The sequence below is a fragment of the Pelodiscus sinensis genome, chromosome 12 (genome assembly GCF_052426305.1).
Source record: "Pelodiscus sinensis isolate ZL-2025 chromosome 12, ASM5242630v1, whole genome shotgun sequence".
In the NCBI taxonomy this organism is placed as follows: Eukaryota; Metazoa; Chordata; order Testudines; family Trionychidae; genus Pelodiscus; species Pelodiscus sinensis.
The window spans coordinates 2,281,254-2,305,707 of NC_143063.1; the positions used below are offsets into that span (position 1 = coordinate 2,281,254).

The window sequence follows — 24,454 nt, forward strand, 5'->3', positions numbered from 1 at the left end:
GGCCTTAGACGGAAAGCGGGCCGATGGGCCAAAGCTAGCCGCTTCCAGTCCGTCTGCTGGGGAGGGCCAGAGGCCTCTGCCTTAGCACACTCATGCAAAGCGTCATCTGCGAATTGCTCCCCGGAGTCCCTAACAATACAATCTCTCCAATTCTAGTCCCACTCACACCGTCCTATCGTAACACCTGCCTCCATCGGCCATTGCAATTCTCTGATAAACGCACGCTCCTTCAGTGACAGAGAGGATGAGGAGTTATGTACAGGGCTCTGTTCAAATTTATTTTGGGATGAGTTTTGGGCTCCCAGCGTGGCCTACAGGGGCACAGGGATTTAGGGTGCAAATCTTTTTAAATATAGTTTGACATCTCATATTGTACTTACATGGAAAAGAACATACGTAATCCGTAGAACGTTAACACTGCGGGAGTCACTTCTTTCCGTTAGAGGGGACAATTGTTTAATTGCCCTGCATGACAATACTGACCATAGTCATGGGCTGCTGAGCCAGGAGGAATTCTTTCCAAGAGTGATCGCTCCCGAATGCTGAGTTTCTCAGCAGGAAGTGTTGTTTTCCCCGAATTAGGAGTGTGCTCTTTGTTAAGCTGTTGCAGCAGGAAGTTGTTTGTGGACACTAAAGACCTGGGCAAGATGGGGAACAGGTGGTTATAAAATTCGGAGACTTTGTAATTTGCAATATGGAATTCATACTTAGGCCCTTCCCTCCCACAAGCCCTAGGCCCCTCATAACCATGCATTCATCCTAATGAACTGTAGTATATTTCATTTTGGGGAATGCATTTCACGTCGCTTCCATGTCTTCCAATTCATAGCAAACAAAACATTAAGTGTGTAGGCCACGTGTGTCTATTTCAAATCAATTATAACCCCAATCACATTTCACATTAAGTTCCATTTATAATTAGTTTATCGGGGGCGAAAACAATTGATGTTATAAACTTGTTACAGACAGGAGTAACGTGTGATGGACAGCTACAAGCACATCCGTAAAAGGTTACACTGTACACAATAACCTCCTGGCCTGATGGAGAACAGATGAACCGCCCTTAGAACGCACGGGGCTAGATTCTCCAAAGGAGTCTGTTCACACCTAACCCTGGTCTTGTACTTGTGTGACAACCACCGTTCAGTACCTTCCTTAGAGGAGATGATGAGTCTAAAACCTGATTCCTTTTAACGAGTCAGAATTATTGTTCCCCCACCCCAGGGCACTGATGGGTAGACTGAGCTACAGAGGGGTGGAGCACACTTTGCTCTCACCGATTTCCATGAGTTGCGTGGGATCAGGACCTTTGAAACTTAGGCCAGAGGCTCTTTTTCTGAACGTCTCTGGGCCAGTCTCTACTGAGGCTACTGCCGACGGGAGGGCTTCTCCATCAGCTCGCAGGTACTCTGCCTCCCTGAGGTGGTAGCTATGGCAACAGGAGAAGCCCTCCCATTGCCATTGGACTGTCTACACAGGTGGTTTGGTCAGTTCCACTGAGTCAATCAGGAGTGTGGATTTTTCACATCCAGAGCAATGTAATTCTACGTTTCCTAGTGTCGACCTGTGCGTGTGTGAAACGTCTCGCTGTCCATCGTACCTCTGGCTGTCCTGTAGAAGATTCACAGTCTCCTGCAGTTTCTTAAGTTGTTTTAATTCCAGCGTTAAGTTCTCCACTTGGACTTTCAGCTGCTCGTTCTTCTGTAGCAACTCACCTAAAAGAACGATAGTGAGCTGGGCTCAGCAAACTACAGCGCACGATTGCCAGAGTATGCATTTTACAGTGTGTGATGAGCATCAGTAGTCATGATAGAACTCTGAGTAGAATTAACTACCATTTCTTATTACTCCTGCAGGCTTGCACACTTCGTAGCTTCTGCAGGCTGAGTTCAGGGGAAAAACCAGGGTCCCTTGCCCGCCCCTGTTTAAACAATTAACCGGTTAAACTTAATATTTAATCAGTTAATTAATTAAACGGGATTTGATATCCCTATCCACTACTAATCGACATTAGACGCCTGTGACAGAGTCCCCATGGCAAACAGACTCCTGTTCTGTGCAAGCAGCTCTGAGACCTGAGAAACTCACCACACCGAACACGGGGCATTTGTTGCTAAGGGATAACAAGTGAGGTATCTCCAGAAAGCTCTGAACTTTGCAAGACTCATAATGCTTGCGAGGCGCCAGACGCAAGGCCCTGAGCACCAAGGCCAGGCAAGCCTCTTGGACTGTGAGTGCGGGTCAAGCACTTCAGGAGTAGAGGATTCCAGGCAGGCGTTCTGTGGTTCCATGGCACGAGGAGATGCCCATGAAGGTGCTTTGGGAGCAGAGCTGGCAGGCCCACAACAGATTCGGGGGCGTGATTCCTCTTTGAAGGCCCTTCCGAGCCTTTAGAAGAGCTCAGTCACTTGGAGTCCTTTGAAGACTCCAGACCTGAATCCGATTTCTGCACCTCTTCTTGGGTACGGGCACCCTGCTCTACCCCTTGATAGCCATAGTGCCCGAGGTGTGCTACTGACTGCCAGGTGCTTCGTACCCGGCCCCACGCCGAGGGCTCTGATGGAGGCTGTAGCACTGATTGCTCTCGCTCTCTCTCTCTCTCTGTTTTGCAATGGGGCGTAAAGCCCACACAAATGCCTCACTTGCCACACTCCTGGGCCTCCCCCAAGCGCTTACGCAGCTGCGGTGAGGGTCACTCCAGCATAGCCTTGCTGTGGGAGTGGCAGGACTTGAAACCAGGAGAGCATGACGGACCTCCAGGGCCTGTTCCCAGACTGATGCCAGCCCCCACTCACACTAGGGATGGGAATGGTTAACTGGTAAGCCTCACCCTTCATGGCAGGTTAACTGGCAGGGGCTGGAGCAGCTCCACACCTGCCATGCACGGGGGGGGGGGGGGCATTGCAGACGAGGCAATGTGGGACTGCTGCAGCCCAGCAGCGGGTAATTGGGGGGGGGGCACCCCAGCTGGACCGGAGCAACACCGCCGCCCCCCCCATCCGCCTTCTTTAATTGGTCAAACAGTTAACTGTGTTGAACCTGTTAACCAATTAAACAGGATTGTACATCTCTAACTCACACCGGACTTTTCTACCAATAGATGGGTACCATCTGCACGGACTGAGAGCGCTGCAGGAGCAAAGATGGGGAACTCCAACAACGTCCACAGGCGGCAGGGAAATGCAGCAGGGTCTGGGCGGCTCAGCCCTTTGGACCTGCAGGATGTGAGACAGCAGAGGGCGCTCAAGCTCGCCCGATAAATACAGCTACCTCGCAGCTAAAGCTAGCGCAAACGCCTCCTTTCTCTCCCGGTTAGCGCCTCCCCATGGGCCAGCAGGTGTGAGGGGGACTTGGGCCCTGGAGAAACCTCCGCTACGAGGGAGGAAAGGTAACTGCTAATAAAGCGCAGCCCCTGGTTCACCTTTTATGGTGCTGGTTTGTCCGTGACCATTTCCAGCCTGTTCTTATTTGGAGCTGAATCTTTCTCGCTTTCCTTTTCCTTTCGTACGAGGGCTCTGTGGCAGGAGCAGTGATTGCAGGTAAAACGAGTAACGTGCGTCCTTGGGAGCAGAACTGGGATTTCTGTGAGTAGCCAGCGGCAGAGGCTGGTTCTCAGAGGGGAATGTTTCAAGAGTTCTCAGGGACTGGAGTGCCTCTCTTGTTAACATGCAAGATAAAGCCAGGGCTGGCATAGCCCAGAGGAACGGGCATGAGAGGCTGAAAGGAGCCCAGTTACCACTTCAGGCTACAGGCAGAGAGGTAACAGTGACTCGCAGGCCTGGGTACAGGCCGTCCTCACTGTAAGTCCAGGACACGCTCCAAAAAACTTGGACTTGTAGCGAAACAACTTAAAGCGGGAAATGTTCTTCCCATGGCTGACTTCCCTTTGTGCAAATTGGGGTTTTTTATGAGCGACTGAAGAGCAGGGAATGGGAGGACTTATAATGCATCAGTTCCCACAAGCGTCAACGACTGTAGTGTGGAACATATGGCTAGCGGGGTGATGTATAGCGGGGATGCCCTGTACCATCACAACACCACGGTCAGAGTTTTTCTGGCTGAAAACTGAGCCTTCATTTCTCAGCAGTTAGTGTTTTGAGCAGCTGCTGAACAGAATACTTGGACTTGTTTCTAATTCTTCTGATCTGCAATAACTGCGCTTGCTGGTGAGCAGAAAACAAGAGTAATTCAGTCACAAGCCTAGGGCCTGCAGTAAACTAAAGCTAAGCCTTGCCAGCCTACCGTACGTGAGTGAGCGGTTCCCACTAAAGCAATAATTAGAAGTAGCAGCGTAATCCAGTTCCTGTAGCTGGGAAGATGGTGCGTGGCTGTCGTCTTGCCCCTTGGCTGGCTGCTGCTTCACACAGCCCGGAATTCGACAAAACAAAAAAGGGTGAAAAATCAAAACAGGTGAGGAGAATTATCATCCTACAGAGTCTGATCCAATGGCCTCGGAAGTTACTAGGAGTTTTCCCTCTGGTTTGGCCGTTTGGCCTTTGTGCTGTGATTAATGCAAACGGGGGCTTTGCTTTTCCCCCAGAGCCAGTACACCTCACCCACCTAAACATTCGTTAGGAAAGAAAAATGGCTCCACTCAGTCACCGAGACTGTGGGTAGTTTAGCCAATTCCAACACCCCCTACCTCCCAAATCTTAAAAACCAACCGCATACAAACCATGGAAAGCAGTGGTGGGAGTTTGTAAGGAACCGGACTTAAACAGAAGCGGTTTCCAATATATTTAAAGGGTTTAATTAACAACAAGCTTTTAATTTTGGATTGCATTATTTCCCCCGCAGAGGCTGCAACCGGAGACCACAGCATCGCCAGACCCCAGGTGGTCTCGCAGCCGGAGCGTGGGGCGTTAGGAAGTCCAGTCCTGAGCTGTGATTTGGGGCTGTTACAAAACCTCGCCTGTGACAAGGTGTTAACTCCTCAAAGGGCTGCGGTCTGGCGCTGAGGGGAAAATTGCCAGGCAAAGCGATGGCTGTTACTGACATTGTGGCAAAAGAAGCAGAAAATGAAGCTGTCACAACGCCAAGGGCAAAGCGACTCTTCTGGTTTCACTGGTCAGAACGCATGAAGCGCAGCCCCCGAGAAACCCGCATACACGAGGCGTTATTTGGAATCCTTTCACTTTTAATAATCTGGGGGAAGATTTCCCAGGGCATGAAAGGAAGCTAAGCTTGCAGCTCCCACTGCCGGCTAGGCCCTTGAAAATGTTCCCCTGAAACGCTGCTAGTGATAGATCAGGGATGATTTTATAATCTGGCCATGTCCCTTTCCCAAACACCTCACACTGCGGAGGTGAAAGCAAGGCGGCGCGCCCCAGAGCAGTGCTCCGGCAAGAAGCCGACTAGCTGGGGCACTTGGTGACAGGAGAGGCAGTGCAGCCACACATACCCATTCCTGTGTGTTGCTTTTCCTGCTTCCTGTGACTCTCAGGGAGGGAGGCAGGAAAGTGCAGAGCCTGCTGCGTTCCTCCTCTGCTCTGCCCTGTGCAGCCGGGACTGAGAGGAAGGAGGTGAAAAGCAACACGCAGGGACCGGTATGTGCAGCTGCAGTTCTCCAACTGAATTGGTCCCTGGACCCCCCCTCCCAGCCTCTTGTCCTGAATCCTGCACCCCCACATCTCCCTCTCAGCCCCCACGTCCCCAGCCTCCCACCACGAGCCCCTTCCTCCTCATGCCCCCAACTTGGACTCCTGTATGTATGCACCCTACACACCCCTAGCCCCGAGCCCCTAATACCGCCTACTATTGACTCCTGATATCCCCCCACATCCCCAGGTGCCTGCCCTGACTTCCCACACTCCACTCCACACTTAATTATCATATTGCAGCCCCCTTATCTCTCAGCCCTGAGTCCCCCCCCCCCCCGGGATGTGTGTGTGCAACGAAGCACCTGTAAGAAACGTAAGTTACTTTCACCCCTGCATCTAAGATGGATCATTGTCACTAAAAACGAGGCTCTCATTTGATGTCCTGCTGTACGGATGCCTCCTAGGCGGTGTAGTCTGATCTACAGTCCAGTGGGAATACAAATCCCGCTTGAATGCAGACAACAGACAATCTGTGTGTGATTTACACCTCTCTGCAATCAGCTGTCGCAATGATCTGTTTAGGACTTTTATGCTACAAGGAAGTTTTCCTTACTGAAAAGTTCATCCCATTGTTTCCCGAGCACATAGGAAGGAAAGGAAACGACATACCAATGCCACGTCCGCTCTGTTATACTGCTCAGCATACTTCAGCGGGCTCCTTTGAGGTCTGGGAGCATTTTCAGCTAAGACTGACGGGCTGTCCCCACCTGGTAAGTGAACTTCCTTCTGCGGAGGGGTAGAGGACATCAGATACAAAAGCAAATCTTGGGCTGGAGCTACAGAAAAACAAGTAGGTTGGAAAAGCAGAGTCTGAAAAACAGAGCATTTGTTTCATGCGTAGTGACAGTATCAACAGCAGTGGGTGGGAAATGGCTTTTCCCATACGAGGACATTTTGACTTTTCATCTTGCTTCACAGCAGGAAAATCAGGCTGAAAAGTCAATCTTGAAAATGTTCAGACCGAGAATACCCCCCTTGCCTCTAACTTGTTTCCTGTTTGTTTCAATACTTCAGCCACTCTTATCTGAACATGTGTTTTACTAGGAATTACGGACATCTCAGATCTTAAGTATTTTGAAACCAGAACTCATTTTGAACCAGCCTTAGAACTGTTCATTTAGAAAACGTCAATGTTCCATTTTGACAAACTGGAAACAAAATGAACAAATTAATGGCAATTTTGTGATAGAAAAATGCGTAGTTGAGAAATTGCCGACTAGCTCTAATTATGGACATTTTCCGGTATCGTATATACATCAGGGCTGGCAGAGACCTCAGGAGGCATCGAGTCCAGCCCCCTGCCCAAAGCAGAATCAGCCCAACTCAATCAGCCCAGCCAGGGCTTTGTCAAGCCAGGACTGAAACACCTCTTGGGATGGAGATTCCACCCCCGCCCTAGGGAACCCAGCCCAGCGCTTCCCCACCCGCCTAGGGAAATAGTTTTTTCCTAAGATCCAACCTAGACCTGCCCCACTGCAACTTGAGCCCATTGCTCCTTGTTCTGCCATCTGCCCCCACTGAGACCAGCCTCTCTGGAACCCCCTGTAGGGAGATAAAGGCTGCTTTCAACCTCACCCCCATTCTTCTCTTCTATAGACTAAATAAACCCAGTTCCCTAAGCTTCGCCTCGTAAGTCATGTGCTACAGCCCATTACTCATTTTCAGTGTCCTCCGCTGGACTCTCTCCAATTTGTCCACCTCTGTTCTGTAACGTGGAGCCCAGAATGGGGCGCAGCGCTCCAGCTGTGGTCTCACCAGTGCTGAATAGAGGAATACTCATTTCTCTAGATCTGCTGACAATGCTCCTGCTAATACGCCCCAATATGTGGTTAGCCGTCTTGGCTCCAAGGGCACACTGTTGAAGGGGATTGTGGGGGTTATAGTTCTGTGCATGCTCAGCCTGAACCACCGCCCCCGCCGGGCACTTCAGGCTCAGTTTCAATTTCATGTAGGTGTAGAAACGGCTGGCACCCGTGGGGTCCTAGTGCTGTCCTTCCCTCCGGGGCACCTGCGGGGTCCTAGGACTCCTAGCCCTGTCCTTCCCTCTGCTGCTAAATTGGCACCCCTCTAGCGTGATGCCCAGGGGCAACTGCCCCCCTCCCCCCCGCCACTGCTGGTAGGTCCTTTTGTCAATCTAGCCCTGGATTTATCACAGCTAATTTTAATGTGTTTTTCTACAGTGCATCAGCGAAAACCACACCACTGCGTCACAATATGTGAAAAATGTTCCTGTCTTAAAAAGAATTCCCCAGAACATAATGGGGAGCTGCTGCTTTGTAAGAGGACGGGGCTGCTGGAAAAGTGACCCTTTGTACAAGAAACTGCACCAAGCAAATGACACAGCGTTAGGCCAGGTCTGCATTTCGGAAGAAAGTTGACTAAGTTACGCAACTCCAGCTCTGAGAATGGCCTAGCTGGAGTCAAGGTATCTTCAATCCACATACCTCCCCCTTGCGGGAGGGTGTGACGTAGTGGGGGTACTTGCTGGGCTGTGGTGACCCCTGCTGTCTGGAGCAAGACCCAGCAGGGAAAACCTCACTATGCAAAGGTAATGCCAAACTTGTTGAACCAGACACCCCCCATGGAGAGGAACAAAGGAAGGTGGATGCTGCCCTGGCTGGGGGGCAGGGCTGGAGGAGAGTTGGTTAGTTCCTGGCTGGAAGGCAGGGAAGAAGGAGCTGGGGAGGGGGGCTGGGACTCCCCTATCTCAAGGGGGGCACTGAGGCCTCTTAGCCCCAGTTCCTGTAACCAGATTACATCTGTGCTGCGCTGTGCTGGAGGAACAATAAACAACCTCCATTCTACTGGCTGGTGAAGTCTGTTCATGCCATTTCGGGGGTGCAGGAGACGGGGGACCCCCAACGCGCCGTCACAGAGGTTGAGGGGAGAAACTTGCCCATTGATTTTCCCTTACGCCTTGTGATCCTGTGGAGTACCGGGTCAATGGGGGCACTGTCAGCTTTTATTGATCAGGTCTGTACTAGCCCCGCTAAATAGAGCCCCAGAAGGTCGATCTCTGGATAAGTACAGGCAAGGCCTTAGAATATCTTCCCATCCAAATGGCAAGTGGGAAAAAGCAGGTGGAAGTTTAAGCTGACGAATTTCAGGTCTCCCGGGAGGCTAGAAACAAAAGCAGACGTAGCCAGTTCATTCCCAGCAAATGAAACAACTTGCCAAGAAAATTCTTGTTGAGGAGGAGAGAGCCTGCTCCATCCCAGTAACAATCTACGAGCTCCAGGAGCTGCTTTAGAACAACTGCAATACGTGACGTCGTCTCCGTCCTTTTGGGACTTTGCCTTTCTGTGAAACTTGGATTGTTGCTCACGTCACTTTGGGCAGCCTATGGTGAAAAAGGCAGCACCAATGGTTCATTTTTCCAGATAAATTATGCGACAGGTTTAAAGCACCTAACTTACATGCCTGCACCAGGTAGATCTGCAACAGGGAAGGAGCACGGGATTTGTATGGCAATGCAAGCTAGGGCCACCTGAATTTGCATGCACAGTTGTGTGAGGTTCCTTTTGTAAAGGCCAGCGACTATATTTAAGAGTTTGTCTGTTTGCCTGTCCAAGCACTCCTCTTAAACGGTAAGAGCTAGGACCACCACATTCAGTACATATCTTATCATAACTTAAAGCAACATAAGGGTTTGGTGGTGCCAGGAAAACAGAATGTGCCTAGAATAGGATTGCTTCTCATAAAGTCCTATAGAAAAGAGAAAGATTCACCAGGTGAAAGGGGCTGGCTGGAGGCATGCCCCCACCCATCCGGGACTGCCCCAGTCCGGAGCTTCCCACCCACCAGGCTCACTTTAGGCAGACAGGGTGGAAGCTCCCCCCACAATTCGTAGTGGGACATTGCTGGCTGTTCCCCTTTGCCAGGGAGTGAGGAGCAAGTGCCCGATTTGCTGCATTCCTCACTCTGATAGAGGGGCAGATAAACCTGGACCTGCCCCCCAACTAGGGGACATGCCCCCCTCCTCCAGCTGTGCCTGCTGGAGCTGCAGAGGCCAAGGAGAAGTGCTTCTCACCTGGCCTTGGCGCAGCCTGCATACTGAACCCTTCATCCCCAGCCACACCCCAGAAAAATGGTTTAAATGAAGCATGTACATTTCCATTTTATTCTTCCAACCCCCCAAATTAATTGAGTTAAGGACCTGAGCAACGCCAGGAAAATCTTCCTGGGTGTGCATGAAGATGCGTGCAGACAAACACAGGGCTTTAAAAATGAAAGAAAATGTATCCTCTTTGTACTAGGGGCATAAAACCTTTTCAAAGTTGCATGTTACACAGCAAATAAAATGGGTACTAAGAAAGAGATTAGAGCCACCAGGTAGCCCCGTACCATAAGCAGGAGAATGTCACATTGTAATTCATTCCTCACCTCAAGTGTGCAAGATTCAGAAAGACGTCTGATCTTGTTTGAAAGACGTCAAGCGCTGGACCAGCCACCCAATCTTTGGGAAGCTGTTCCAACGGCAAATGACTCTTGTTGAAAATGTGTGTCTATTGCCAGCTTGAATTTTGTCTTGGTTTAACTTGCAGCCATTGGTTTTTGTTATGCCTTTTTCTGCTAGATTGGTAGAAACCTCCTGCTTTTCTCCCCAGGAAGGAATTGACACATCACAACCAAGTAATCCTGCTCCTCACCTGCTTTCATACACTACATAGATACAGCTCCTTACATTAGGATTTCCAACCTTTGAATTCTCTCCGTTCTTCTAATCCCTTTCCAATTTTTCAGCATCCTTTAAAAAGGTGGACACTAGAACCGGACGCTCCATGAAATCCCAGCTCCACTGAAGTCAAGGGTAGTTTTGCCATTTCCGACAACAAAGCCGGGATTTCACACACTAATGTCTCACTTGTGCCTCCACAGAGCTAACATGATCTTCCTGCTCCTGTTGCTATTTCTCTCTGTACACAGCAAAGAACCACATTAGCCACAGCATGGTTCCAGGAGCTCATGGACTGTTGCTCTCTGCCCTTACATCCTTTTCGGAGTCATTGCTCTCCAGAACACAGGTCACATTTTCAGGTTGGGGGGCTACCTTTTCCCCTCCCTGTCTGGCCTTGGGTTTGGCTGTATTAAATCATATGGGCTGCGTCTAGATTGGCATGATTTTCCGGAAATGCTTTTAACGGAAAAGTTTTCCGTTAAAAGCATTTTTGGAACAGAGCATCTAGATTGGCACGGACGCTTTTCCACAAAAGCACTTTTTGCAGAAAAGCGTCCGTGCCAATCTAGATGCGCTTTTCCGCAAAAAAGCCCCGATCGCCATTTTCACGATCGGGGCTTTTTTGCGGAAAACAAATCTGAGCTGTCTACACTGGCCCTTTTGCGCAAAAGCTTTGTGCAAAAGGGACTTTTGCCTGAACGGGAGCAGCGTAGTATTTCCGCAAGAAGCAGTGATTTCTTACAGTAGGAAGTCAGTGCTTTTGCGGAAATTCAAGCGGCCACTGTAGACAGCTGGCAAGTTTTTCCGGAAAAGCAGCTGATTTTCTGGAAAAACTGGCCAGTCTAGACACAGCCATGTGGTTTGACTATGCCCAGATTGCTTATCATGAATGATCGCCCAAGCCATATTGGTGTCATCCACGTGCTTTACCAACAAGGGTTTTATATTTCGTTTCACTGAAAAATCCTCCGCGTGGTTTCTTAGCATGTGAGAGAATTTTCAGGGGCACATTCCGCACTGCCTTGTGGCAGTGTGATGCGCAGGTATAATTGCATGGAAGCAGATGGAAGGATGTAAGTAAAACTAGTATAACTCAGTGGCAATTTGGTCCCAGTTCTAAGGTACGTGGCTCTAAGGGGGACACGAGAGAGCAGACAGGCCAATTCGCAAAGCGCACACAATGGGAAATCAGGGCTAGCATCTGATGCTGGCACGAAGCCCCCACTTGTGCTGCTCTGATTCCAAGTTGTAAGGCCAGGAGGAACAAATAGACGATCTGGTCTGGCCATTACCTTTCACCAAGGTATCCCATGCTGAGCCCAAGAACTTGGGTTTGGCTACAGGAGATCTTCCACGAAGGCGTCCCACTTGGATCTGAGACAGCAAAAGGTGGAGAGTCCACCATCTCCCTTGGGCGTGGGTTCCAACGGTTAACCACCCTCGTGGTTCACCATGTGTGCCTAATTTCTAACTCGGCTTTGTCTGGCGTCAGCTGCCGGCCACTGGTTCTTGTTGTGCCCGTATCCGCTAGCTAAAAGAACCCCTTCGTACCCAGTGCATTTCTGTGGCACTCTGCATGCCCTCCATTACGTATGTAACCACCTGCCTGGACAAACCACAAGGTGCTGGGCAGCAGCAGGCTTTGGACAGCCGTGATGTCACAATCACTCCTTTTTTGTCACCTTGCCGCCTTCTCCCTCTACTCGTACCGGGGGGACTTGTGGCGTAAAGTCTCTCTGAGCCATCCAGCCTACTGCATGTTCCTGGGTGATAATCCCCAAACGCTCCGGAAAGTTTGGTGGCCAACCTACGCTCTTAGGCTGGTGCAAAGTGGGCACAATACCCCCATCCCTAAGCATGGCTGTTTCATATTCATGCGATTCCAATCCTGCTAGGGTTGGACCCCCACGTCTACAAGATCCTGGACTCCACATTAAGTGCTGTCAGCCAGCGTCCGAGGATTATCTATCGCTTACTCAGGTTGGGATACCGTTTTGGTAAAGTACCCTTTTTCCACGTTGTTTTCATACCCCATTATCAGGAGCTTTCTGCAATTTAGCATTTATTTAGCATATTCATAGAGAGACGTATCCACACGGTAGCTTTTCGATCCTTTCCCTGGCATATCCTAATGTAATGCCGATATCAATCTCCATTCACAGCGAATGCATTTCTCTACAGCAAAGAGGCTAAAGAGTAAGATACTTGCCTCCTTCTTTGACTCCTGAAAGCACGGCTGGGGGGACAGTGATGAATGCAGTCTGTCACCTTGCTTATACCCCGCTCTAGCAGGGCTCAAGCACCTGTTAGCGGCAGAGTCTCTGTCTTTCCAAGGCATCGCAGATGGTACCGTTTTCCTCACCGGGGCTGGCAGTGAATGGTCACACAATGCTTCCGCTGACAGAGGTCGATGCCTTGATGTTAAATTGCTGAAGCTGGTAGAGAATGTAGACAAGCGAGTGGCCGACAGAGCCGGGTCACTGCTTAGATGTGTGCTGATGTTCAGCTCTAGGGGAAGAAAGACAGGAATGCACATTAACCTTCTCAGCCATTTCTGTCCTCCTCTCCCCGCTGTATCCATCTGCTCTAATCCCACTGACAGAGACCAGAAACTTCAGGATTGCTACCAAGCATTTATAAACCTCAACTACCCACCTGGAGAAATAAAAAAGCAAATTGAAAGAGCCAGACGAATACCTAGAAACTATCTACTTCAAGACAGACCCAAGAAAACCAACAATAGAACACCACTTGTCATCACCTACAGCCCCCAACTTAAACCTGTCCAACACATTATCAATAAACTACAGCCTATACTGGAACAGGATACCATACTCCAAGAGGCTCTGGGAGACAGACCCATAGTCTCCTATAGACAACCACCTAACCTCAAGATGATTCTTATCAACAACCACAGGACATACCACCTAATACCAACCCTGGTACCTTCCCTTGCAACAAACCCCGTTGCCAGCTTTGTCCACATATTCACTCTGCTGATACCATTATTGGACCCAACCAAGTGAGTTATAAGATCAAGAACACATATTCCTGCGCATCCAGAAATATAATTTATGATATCAAGTGCCGAAAGTGTCCGTCTGCTATGTACATTGGACAAACGTCTCAGACACTTCGCCAAAGGATCAATGCCCACAAAACAGATATCAGACAGGATCACAAAGAAAAAACAGTTTCTTGCCATTTCAACCAGAAAGGACACTGTCTCAACGACTTGATTACCTGCATCCTGCTTCAAAAGCCTTTTAAGACTGCACTTGAAAGAGAATCCTCTGAATTGTTATTCACGCTTAAATTCGACACTTTACACCTGAGTTTGAATAAAGAATCTAATTATCTTACCCATTACGAAGATAGCTTCCTCAATTATCACCTCTAATATCATTAGCTCACAGACATTTACCTCCCCCCTCCCCCTTCTGTTCTGAAATTTGATTTGTCCTTTTCATATGTGTTCATTTTTTAAAATTGTATCCTTTGGTATATATGGTTGTGACAATTTTCTTCCATTACTTCATCTGAGGAAGTGGGTCTGGCCCACGAAAGCTCATCACCTAATAAACCATCTTGTTAGTCTTTAAAGTGCTCCATAGTCCTGTATTTTGTTTCAGCTACACCAGACTAACACGGCTACATTTCTATCACTCCTCCTCACAGTAACTCACGTACACTGAGCAGTAAAGAAAGGGCTCGCTCATGGGGTCATTCACATAAGACAAAACCCAAGCCCGATTGGGGCATAGCGAGGGTGCTGTCTGCTTTGTAACCCGGGGTCCCCCTACACTGTGAGGTGTGATTCCCCCTGACGCACCCACATGTGATGATGTAGTGTCAGTACCTTGCTGGTTGTGGTGCCTGGGCTGTGACTGACCCCTACTGGCCTCTGCCTGTGAGCACGGCCCAGCAGGGGGGTTGCCTAAGTTACGTAGACAAAGACCCAACTGGTCAGACGAGTTGGGGCAGCGAGGGAACTAGGGAAGTGAGTGTTTGGGGGAAGGGTCAGTCTTGGGCTGGCATCATGAAGGAACCAGTCCGAGGGGGCTGGAATCCAGGGGCCCAGGGACCCATCTCAAGGGGTCGGAGACATCCTGGCCCAGACTACTGTAGCAATAGCACGTCTATGCTGTGTTGTATCCTGGAGAAGCAATAAATAAGCTATTCTACTGGCTGGTGGAGTCTGTTCTTGCTGCTACAGGGGTGCAGTGTCAGGGGAACCCCGACTGCATCGTCACGCCAATACACTGAGGGACGGTGTTTCTGGGAAGGGCGTCCGGGGAAGCAGCTGGAGAGCTGGATAGATGGAGGCCAAGTGGAGTGACTATGCCCAGACCGGCCACGTTCCCAGGTATCTGCAATATGACTGCAGAACCAGCTATTGACACGGTCAAAATAATCTAATGAAACAAACAGGAATTCAATTTTAAGCAAAATTCGGGTGATGCATCCTTCACAGACGTTTTGCCTGAAAGGAGTGTGCCCACGAAAGCTCTTGATACTATCGATACATGTTTGTTAGTCTCTAAGGTGCTACAGGATTGCGTGTTGTATTCTTTATTCATTTTTTCCACAACAGTCATGATCGTATAGGCCTCTGTCATCCCTCCTTAGTTGTTTCTTTTCCAAGCTGAAAAGTCCCAATGTTGCTAATCTCGCCTCATATGGTAGCCCTTCCATCTCCCTCATCATGTCTGTGGCCCTTTTCTGAACTTTTTCCAACTCTGAAATATCTTTTTTGAGATGAGGTGACCACATCTCCATGCAGTATTCAAGATGTGCGCGTGCCGTAGAATGCTAGAACTGCAAGGGCCCTCAAGAGAGCATCAAGTCCAGTTCCCTGCTCTCCAGTTCCCAAGCACCGTCTAGATCAGTGTTTCTCAACCTTTTTTATAAAGTATCCCTTTACAAAAAATTAGAAGTACCCCCAGTACCTACAGTTTTCAGACATGCACAATTTTTTCTACCGTTTTTCTATCATTGCAACACACTTGTTTAAACAACTTAATTGTAGCCAGGCGGGTGATGAAATGTTTGGGTGTAAAAAGTACAAAAATAATAAAACGTTATAAAAATTAATACAAAAATTCAGTTTCCTCCAAATTTCAGTTGTGTTGAAGTACCCCCCAGACTTCTCTAGAGTACCCCTAAGGGTACTCGTACCCCTGGTTGAGAAACACTGATCTAGAACATCCCTAACAGACATCTGTCTAATCTACTCCATGGATTTAGGAAGAGGTATTAAGATATGCTCTTATTCACAATCCCTTTCTTAATGATTCCTACCGCTCTGTTTGCTGGTTTGACATCTGCTGCACATTGAGTGGATGTTTTCAGAGAAACTGTCACACAAGCTAACCCTTGTTGCCTGCTCCATCTCCCCTGCCCTACAGCACTAAACTATCCGTCTCAACTTCTATTGAATTCAATCGCTGCTTCCTTCTCCCAGACTGAAGAAGAGCTCTGTGTCGTTGGAAAACTTGTACCTTCCACCAACAAAGCTGGTCCAATAAAAGATGACCTCCTCCTTGTGTCTCATCGCCTGGACTAACCTGGCTATAACACTGCAAACAACCTGGTTTTATCTGTAGGTGAGTAAGGGCCTAAAATTTCTTTAGGGCTCACAAAAGTAGAAGCGACAATGAATACAATTCTCCCTGCCATGCCCTGTGTGATGTTGTGTTAATACCTTGCTGGTTGCTATGCTTGGGCTGTGAGTGACCCCTACTGGTCAGTGACCAGAGCACTGCCTAGCAGGTGGGCTGCCTAGGTCACGTAGACAAAGACCCAACCAGTCTGACCTGTTGAGGGTAGCAAGGGAACTAAGGAAGTGAGTATTTGGGGGGGAAGGGGCAGTCTTGGGTTGGAACCATGAAGGAAACAGACTAAGGAGGGGGCTGGAATCCAGGGGCCCAGGCACCCTATCTCAAGGGGGGCTGAGGCATCCTGGCCCAGGCTCCTGTAGACACATCACGTCTGTGCTGTGCTGTGCTGTATCCTGGAGAAGCAATAAACTTTCTCTATTCTACTGGCTGGTGGAGTCTGTTCTTGCTGCTACGGGGCTGCAGGATCGGAGGAACCCCGACTTGCCGACACAGTCTGACCCCCTCAAAAGTAAAAACCATGAAGACAAGTCAGTATGTTCTTACCTGAACTGAGTTTTACGAGGCCTCGAGTGCTACTGTCCATCTCAGTGTGCTGTGTCAATAGGTCATCGCTAGCGGACAGTGAAGTTGTCTTCCTTTCATTTCCAGGACTTATATTGTAATCTCTAAAATTTGTACTTTTCTTATCTTTGGGAGGTCTCTGAACAAAGTCCTTGTTCTGAGGGGCGGAGGAAAGGTAGAGGTGGTCGTAACTATCAAGACCGGTATCTCTGTGTAACTTGTATGGGCTCGTTTTGTTTGTGTCACTCAAATGCAGTCTCTGGGATGAAGAAATGTCCTGGTTCGGGTAATAGAAATTAGGTTTTCCAATTCTGTCCTTCTCAAGAGGGGCTGCTAAGGAATTGTCTTCTGAAAAAGTCACCCGAAATCCTCCTCTTGAGAGTCCAGCTCTTATCTTTTCTGGGGAGCGCAGGGATGAACGCATATGTGGTGACGATGCAAGAGATCTGTATTCTGCCAAAAAGCAACCGTAACATTAGGAGTCAAAACTGTGAAAACTACAAAACATTCATGTGCAGCTGTTTTTCCAACTCCACACTTAGAAGCCTCCTATGAAGAACAGGTCCCCAGAAAAAGAAGTCATAAAAAAGTAGGCATTTGAATGTAATGTACCTTATGTTGTACATCTTAAGAAGTCGTACATTAGAGGAGGAAAAGTTCCATTAGATCTCAGCTAGCCCTTCTCCACACAGACCAGGTTAGGACTCTTGCTTACAACATATTCCCCGGTGCTTGGAAAATTCCCATATTTAATGTCTCAAACGATGGGGCTTCCACCATGTCTCTGAAGCATCGTTTTTGGATGTGCTGCCATCATGTGCAATCATGTGCTTTTGGGGATATTCATTGCTCCCCAAAATTCCCAACAACTTTCATGCAGTGCACATTAAAAGAGAGTCACATGTTTCTGGGCTTAAATTGCAGCAAGGGAGGTTTAAGTTGGACATTTGGAAAAACTTCCAACTGTCAGGGTGGTTAAACATTGGAATAAATTGCCTAGGGGGTTGTGGAATCTCCATCCCTGGAGATATTGAAGGGCAGGTTAGACAAACACCTGTCAGGGATTGTCTAGATCAGTGGTTCTCAACCATGGGCCATATGGCTCCCCAGAGCCACGCCCTACCTCTAGGGGGCCACATGGAGAAAACGGAACATTAGGTAAATTATGTGCCTTTTTTTCCAACTAACAGCGGCTATGAGGGGGGCCACAGAGGTAAACGAGGCTCAGAAGGGGACCATGAGCAAAAAAAAAAAAAGGTTGAGAAATACTGGTCTAGATCACGCTTGGTCCTGCTGGGAGAGAAGGGGGCTGCACTTGATGACTTCTCGAGGTTCCTTCCCATTCTAGGATTCCTCAGTGGACTTTGCAAGATCCAGTGCTAATGGTTTTGAAGTGTCTCCATCCCACCACTTCCCACAGCTCCCACTGGTCACGAACCACGATCCACAGCCAACAGGAGCTGCAAGTGGCTGCACCTGTGGACGCGCAGGTAAATAAAGCACCGTGGGCCTGCCAGATTATTGTCCACTCCTGGTCTAGCACAATTCCTGACTGGAAGACAATGCAGAACTATTTCAACTCTGGAAAGGAATCTGTCTCCAAAGCGGTCAGATATAAAGACTAACCAAATCAAATAAAGGTAAAAAACCACCTTCCGAACACTTTTACAAGAGGTGATACTTAGAGAACTGTTGGGCCTAGAACCTGGTGACCACAATTGGATGGACAACTTCAGCAGTCATAAAGATAAAAAAATCAACGCCCAGATCATATGTGATCAAGACCAACAGTGGTCAGTTCAAAAGAAGCCGTCAGCATCTATAGTTTGTGCCTCAGAACAATCAGAGCAAAACCTACAGATGACTGATGCAAAACAAGAAGATTCAAGAACTCCCAACTGACCTCTACCAGTCAGTGAAACTAATTGACTGTCAGATGGCCAGGTGGTTGTATGTTGTTACTAGGGTAATAAGAAAAGCACAATTCATAAATACTTAACAGACTGATTTGCACTGAACTTTAAAGACAGGGTGATAGTTTGGGGGTTTGTTTCCACTATCAGAAGTTTGGTGCTGTGGCAATCAATCCACTCATGGTCAATTTAGAGGGTCTAATAAAGACCCATTAAATCGATTGCAGATCACTCTCCCGTTGACTCTGATACTCCACCGGAACGAGAAACAAAAGTCAATGGGAGCATTTCTTAATTAACAGACACTGAAATAAGTTGACCTAAGCTATGTTGACTCCAGCAGAGTTATGAATTGCATCACTTAGGTCAACTTAACCCCATAGTGTATACCTGCCCTAAGTTTTATAAATGGCAGGGAAGTAAAACGGAGGCCATGTTTTCACTTTGAGGAAGATCGACACTGCCACGGTTGATCTTCCAGAGTTCAATTTAGTGAGGCTCATAAAGACCCACTAAATGGAACTCAGAGAGCCCCTCGCCCCCAGCAGCGGCCAGTACTCCTGCTCCTCCGAGGAGTTGGCCTCCCGCTCTGGAGATGGTGAAGAAACTCAGATCAAAGTATGTCTTCTCCAGCTATGTAATTAACATAGTTGGAGTTTCGTATCTTGATTTGACCTTCCCCTTTAGTGTAGACCTGGGGCTGGATTTAAAAACTGGCAGCAACAGAGAATCCACAACTGGTGGTAAATTGTTCCAGTGTCGATATTAGATTTGGTAGTGCAGCATGACGAATTTGAAAGAATTCCAGGGTTATCATTGATCTAGGAAAGAATTAAAAGTCCAAGTTCTGAAAGAAAACTGAAGACTGAAGCATTTACCATCTTCCAGGTGACTGTGATTCAGCAATTGTTTCCCAGCCACATCTTCCAGCTGAAAAATACATGAGAGATCAAATGATGCACTTCACACTTGTATCAAGAGCCCAAGTCAACTATTTATTAAACGAAGATTTGAAAATGTGCTCTCTGAGAGGAAAGACTGCAAGTGTGCCCAGCCCCTGTCTTGGACTGCAAGACACAAAAGGCTTTCTATGGATACAAAAGGCAATTCCGACAACAAATTAGGTGCGAAACACAAATTTAAATTAAGCTTTTCAAACATGAAGTCACTAGCACCAGGAATTCAAACCCACAGTACATCTGCTTCACTGCACATCCGCATTAGGGTCAAGACTTTAAACACAAACATGAAGACATTCAAAAGTAAAGATTCACAGTAAGGTCCCACTTTCCTCTGATAGCTGTCAGTACAGTGAGTCCAAGGCTGGCCCCAAGTCAAGTTGCATAAAGGGGATGGAAAATGAAGATTCCCTTGTGCACAGTAGACCCCATGTGGTGATGGAAAGCCAGTGTGGAGGTACCCATCCATGTCTGCCAATATGGTGCATCTGGCAAGAGTTAAAGACACAGCCCAGAGCATGCACCGTACCAGCAATCTGGGGCTGTTACTTCCACGTTAAATACACCATTCAATATGCCCTGGGATCAAGCACTCTCAGGAAAGGGGAGCGAAAGCTCCCCTAGCTGGGCCCCTGTGTACCAGAGTTCTGACACATCTGAGCTGGCCTCAGATGCGGACCACTTATTGTAGCAGTGGGAACCATTATTATGACTTTCTTGACTATGGTGCATTTCAGCTTCCAATCTTAAGGCTCTACTCATAAAGACTGCAGCACTGAACTTAATGCATTGCCAATTATGGAGACGGCACCCATGGTACAAACAGCTTCTGCAGAAGGGAGTAGGAAAAAAAATGAAAGCGTCACCAAAAATGGATGCAAATCATTTACACAAGAGTAACGTGCAAGCAGATTGTCAGTCCTTAAATAACAACTCCAGGGCAGTGTTCCCTGTAAGCTGAGCACTGGGGTGGCCTCCCAGGAGAGATTCAGGTGCCACCCAGCTGATGAGCAGAGTGCCCACAGCCAGCAGCATGTTTCTCCTGGTGGTGCACATCCACACATGCCTTGGTGCATATAACAAAAATTTATTCTGCACGTGGATGTTAAAAATTAAGAGGGAACATTGCTCCAGGGTGTCTTACTTGTGTCCCCAGTGTGATGTTGCTTTGCTTATTCGCTTTAGCTGAACTGCTGGCCTGGATTGCAGATGTAGATGACGCATTTATTGAAGAATCCTCGGCTTCACATTTCAACAGAAGCTTGTGGTGCTTTTGGCTTGACTCTGTTAAAAAGACAATAATGAGAAGCAGTGTATCAATAATTGGGAAAGCTGTTACTTAATTTTGGGAGAAGGGTTGATTCTCAGAAAGACCTACCTGATCCTTTGTCGTTTTCAAAAGCTCTCCCTAAGAAATGAGGCACTGTGCTCATTGTGCACTCGTTAATGTCTGGGCCTGGCAGGATGGCTAAGAGCCATCTTAAAGAGGGGATTTGAGGGCTAGGCATTCCAGGGGTTAAAGAAAGCCTCTGGGCCCAGCTAGCCCCACCCCTTTACCTGCAACCAGTACCAGGCCTGGAAGGGGGAGAAAAAGGAAGGAGTCTGGCTCAGTTTGGGGCTGACTAGCAAGGAGACAGGAGTGAGATTCAGCCGTCTTACGGTATGAACCGTAAGCTCCCCATCCTACCTCTCTGGGGAAAAAGAGGGGAATCTATTGAGAAACTCCAACTAAGGGGAATCTGGACTCTTGAGGCCAAACTTAAGCACTGAATTAGGGAGTGGCTTGGAGTTCCTGGGCCAGGAACACAGGAGGACAAGAGGGCAGCCTCCTCTGTACACCTACTCCCAGGGATAGGGCTGCCAGGTGTCCAGTTTTGAACTGGACAGCCCAGTATTTGAGCTTTCTGTCCGGGAAACAAATGGAGAGAATAGAAATGAGAAAATAGAACTGTCCGGTATGTTCTAAATCAGATGTGATGTCGATTGTGATGTCATGTCAAGTGTGACCACCATTTTTGTTGAAACCATCTGGCAACCCTACCTAGGGGCCCGGTCACAGGGGGCCAAAGGTCCTTGAAGCCCAGAGCAGCCAGTGGCCAAAAAGGAAATGAAAATGGCTGAGAATGCACTCTTTGCTCACCAGGGAATCCAGCAAGTACTCCCTGACAGAAGACTCTAGCCTAGCAGTACGGTGTATTCGCACAACCCAGAGCCTGCAGCTACATGGCCAAATCTCAAAGGAAGGGCACTTTATTTTTTTTAACATGGTCTGTAGTCAATAGCTAAACATTTTCCACTTACTGCGATGCTAATTATTGGGTGATTTCCAAAGTTTGTCAGAACAAAACAATACAGTGCTACACTTTTTCCTGTATTGCCAATATCTGCGAATTTCCAACCGTGTATACAGGCCTACAGACAGATTTGTATGTGCTACGCTAATTGGCAAGAAGCATCTTACCTGTTTGTTTTCTGCTGCTATCAATATGCAAACTAGGTACTGAAGTGGTCCCTTTATCTACAGCATAGTTCTTCATTGTATGCCCCGTACAGCTACAACAGAAAAGAATAGATTTACCACGGCTAGAGGTGGCGTAAGGGTGGCAGAACTGAGCCCTGCAACGGTTCCCAGACTTTTAATACCCTGTTTACACTCCCTTTCTCCCATTTTACAAAGAATCGCCCCACTCTCCAGATGATATGCAGACAAGAAACACAGGACTGATTTAAAGGGCATCCCACAGATTCCAAAAGTCTTTGTTCTCCCGCTTTCTCTTCTAGCAAAGTAAGCAACTGTCTATCCCAGCAGAGAAGAGTGGCAATTTTCTTAGGACTAGTCTACTCAAACATTGAGTTCCTGGTAGGGATGTGTGGCTGTTGCTATACTTCAAAGGCGAAGGCGCCCTTATCAACTAATGCAATAGTCAAAGCAAATTGCATTGACTATTCCATTAGCCAATTAATCAAAATTTTACATCCCTAGTTCCCGGTGTAAATCTACCCCCAAACTAGCTGTTTCTTAGAGTGCTTCGCTGCAGCGCTGTTTCGAAGTAGGGTAGATGAAAGCACACCAAGGAACTGTTAGAGAGCATCAGCAGGTCCTCACATAGTTCCTCAGGAGCTTTTGTGGACCCTGCTTTGCAATGAGACGTCAATGTGTGCTAAGGAACTGTTAATGCTTGTCTCTAGTGCGCTTGTGCACACTCGCTGGGATATACATTCTTGCACACCCAGGCCCTGTGGTTCGGTGATTTAAAGGGGCCTGGGGTCCGCCATTGCTGCTACTGTGGCACTGGCGGTGGCTGGAGCCCCGAGCCCTTTAAATCACTGCCCAAGGTGTTGCATGCTTGGGTGACTCTAAAAGCTGGGTGGGCAGCGGTGTGCTCTGGCTGCCCCGCCCCTTCTTCCCAAGGCCCCACCCCTTCTGGGAGCACAGAGCCAGCCCCCCCCCCCCTTGCCCAGATGAGACGCTAGAAAGCCTATACAAACATGTAAAAGGATGTGAATCATTGTGGTACAAATGTTCACACACAAAGATGATTACACGTACAAACAGAAATGGACACTTCCCCCATCCGAAGTCTGTTTCAGAATGGAATTGTGTCTACTGGGCCATGACCAGCACTAGTATATCTGGTATCAGTAAGATGCTGCAAAGCACTGCTGGCTTTGAGACCTCAGGTCCCATGTAGGTACCCAGCTGCAGCAGCCAGATTTGCAAAGTTTGAAAATCTCGCCACTTGAGCAGGGTGCAGAAAAGGAATGTCGGCCCTTTTCAAAAGTTCGCCCTTTAGAGTCAGAGAAATGATCTACTGCTCTCCCTCTGTACTGCTCTCCCTCTATTGCAGATTGCTTTGGGGAGCCTAATGCAAAGCCAAGTATTTTGTAAGAACAGGTACAGCGTCAGGTGCTGTATCTGTGAAAGTGAGAACGAGTACAAAGGCCTGTGAATAGGTACGCTGACCCAAGCAAAGAACCGATTTCCCAGCAATACAGCTACGGTGTGTTCTGTAATATTCCCATCTTCCTCATTTTTATATAATCAGGTAAACAACTTTTAGGTAAACAGTAAAGTCCTAATCATTGTTTATGGCCAATGATTTCTAGAACAGATAAGTCCAAGGGACAGTGATTATTTCAGGGCCAAACCGAAATAGGGGAGTGGCATCTGCTGACCCCAAAGCAGAATTTGAATCTGAGACTCACCGGGCATGTCTGCACAGGGATAAAAGCCCCACAGCATGGCTGTGGCTGGTTTGGGCCAGCTGAGCTGGGCTCAGAAGAACCCAGGCTCTGGGACTCTCCACCTTGAGCCTGAATGTCCCTCCACAGTATGTTCCTGACACCGCGGCGAGTGGCGAAATCCGCGAGGGCTCTGTTTTCCTATGGCTTCTGGCCCATGCAGTGAGTTGGGGGGGGAGTGCTGACTGTTGCTGCCACCCCACAACAGGCCCCCCGAGGCCGTGTCCCCCCCATGCCTGTAGATTAGGTGCAATAGAGGGGAGAGGGGCGAGGTGGTGACAGGAAAGGGAACTGCAAATAGTGATTCTGCGAATCACAAGGATCTCCTGTACCGCAGTTTTTCAGCCCCAGAGCCCACGCCCTGTGTGCCTGGCTCAGCAGATCCAGGCCAGCTGTGGGTTTTTATCCCCGTGTAGACATAGGCAAAGATTCCTGATGGCAGAGGCTGTGTTCTATTTATTTCCAGGGACTTCACTTACATGGCAAAGAAACATCAAGTCACTCTGCCAGGCACTGTCGATTAAATACAAATCAAACATTCTTACCTTATGTTTTCTTTTTCGGAAAATAAACTCTTCGCCTTCTTGGCCGAAATGCAGAGGGGCAGCTTTTTTTTCGCTCTCCCTAATTATTCTGTCATCCAAAACAGAGGAAAGAGGATTTGTAGAGTTCTTTTTCATATAAGCACACTAGTGAAACAGTCATCAAGCACAAGTGTAAGCAAAAACAGACTCCAGAAATTGCCCCAGCAACGGCTTGTATATTGCATAATCACCACTTGGGAAAGTAGAATATTAACAATGAAAGCCTTTCCCTCCGCATGTGAGACTGCATTAATAAAACTGGTAACAGATTAACCTATCCAAAGACTAAGGATGTA

General features: G+C 48.1%; 1 protein-coding gene across 1 annotated transcript; it reads right to left on the bottom strand.

Moving 5' to 3' along the window:
* Positions 1-259: 259 nt before the first annotated feature.
* Positions 260-24,296, bottom strand: LRRC36 (leucine rich repeat containing 36). The gene is given in 12 exon segments (XM_075940581.2): positions 260-638; positions 1,601-1,715; positions 4,243-4,357; positions 6,210-6,376; positions 8,775-8,940; positions 12,488-12,786; positions 16,443-16,913; positions 19,252-19,303; positions 20,477-20,616; positions 21,794-21,885; positions 24,120-24,161; positions 24,163-24,296. Coding segments are annotated over 12 exon segments (1,950 nt in total). The 5' UTR covers positions 24,255-24,296; the 3' UTR covers positions 260-439.
* Positions 24,297-24,454: the final 158 nt, after the last annotated feature.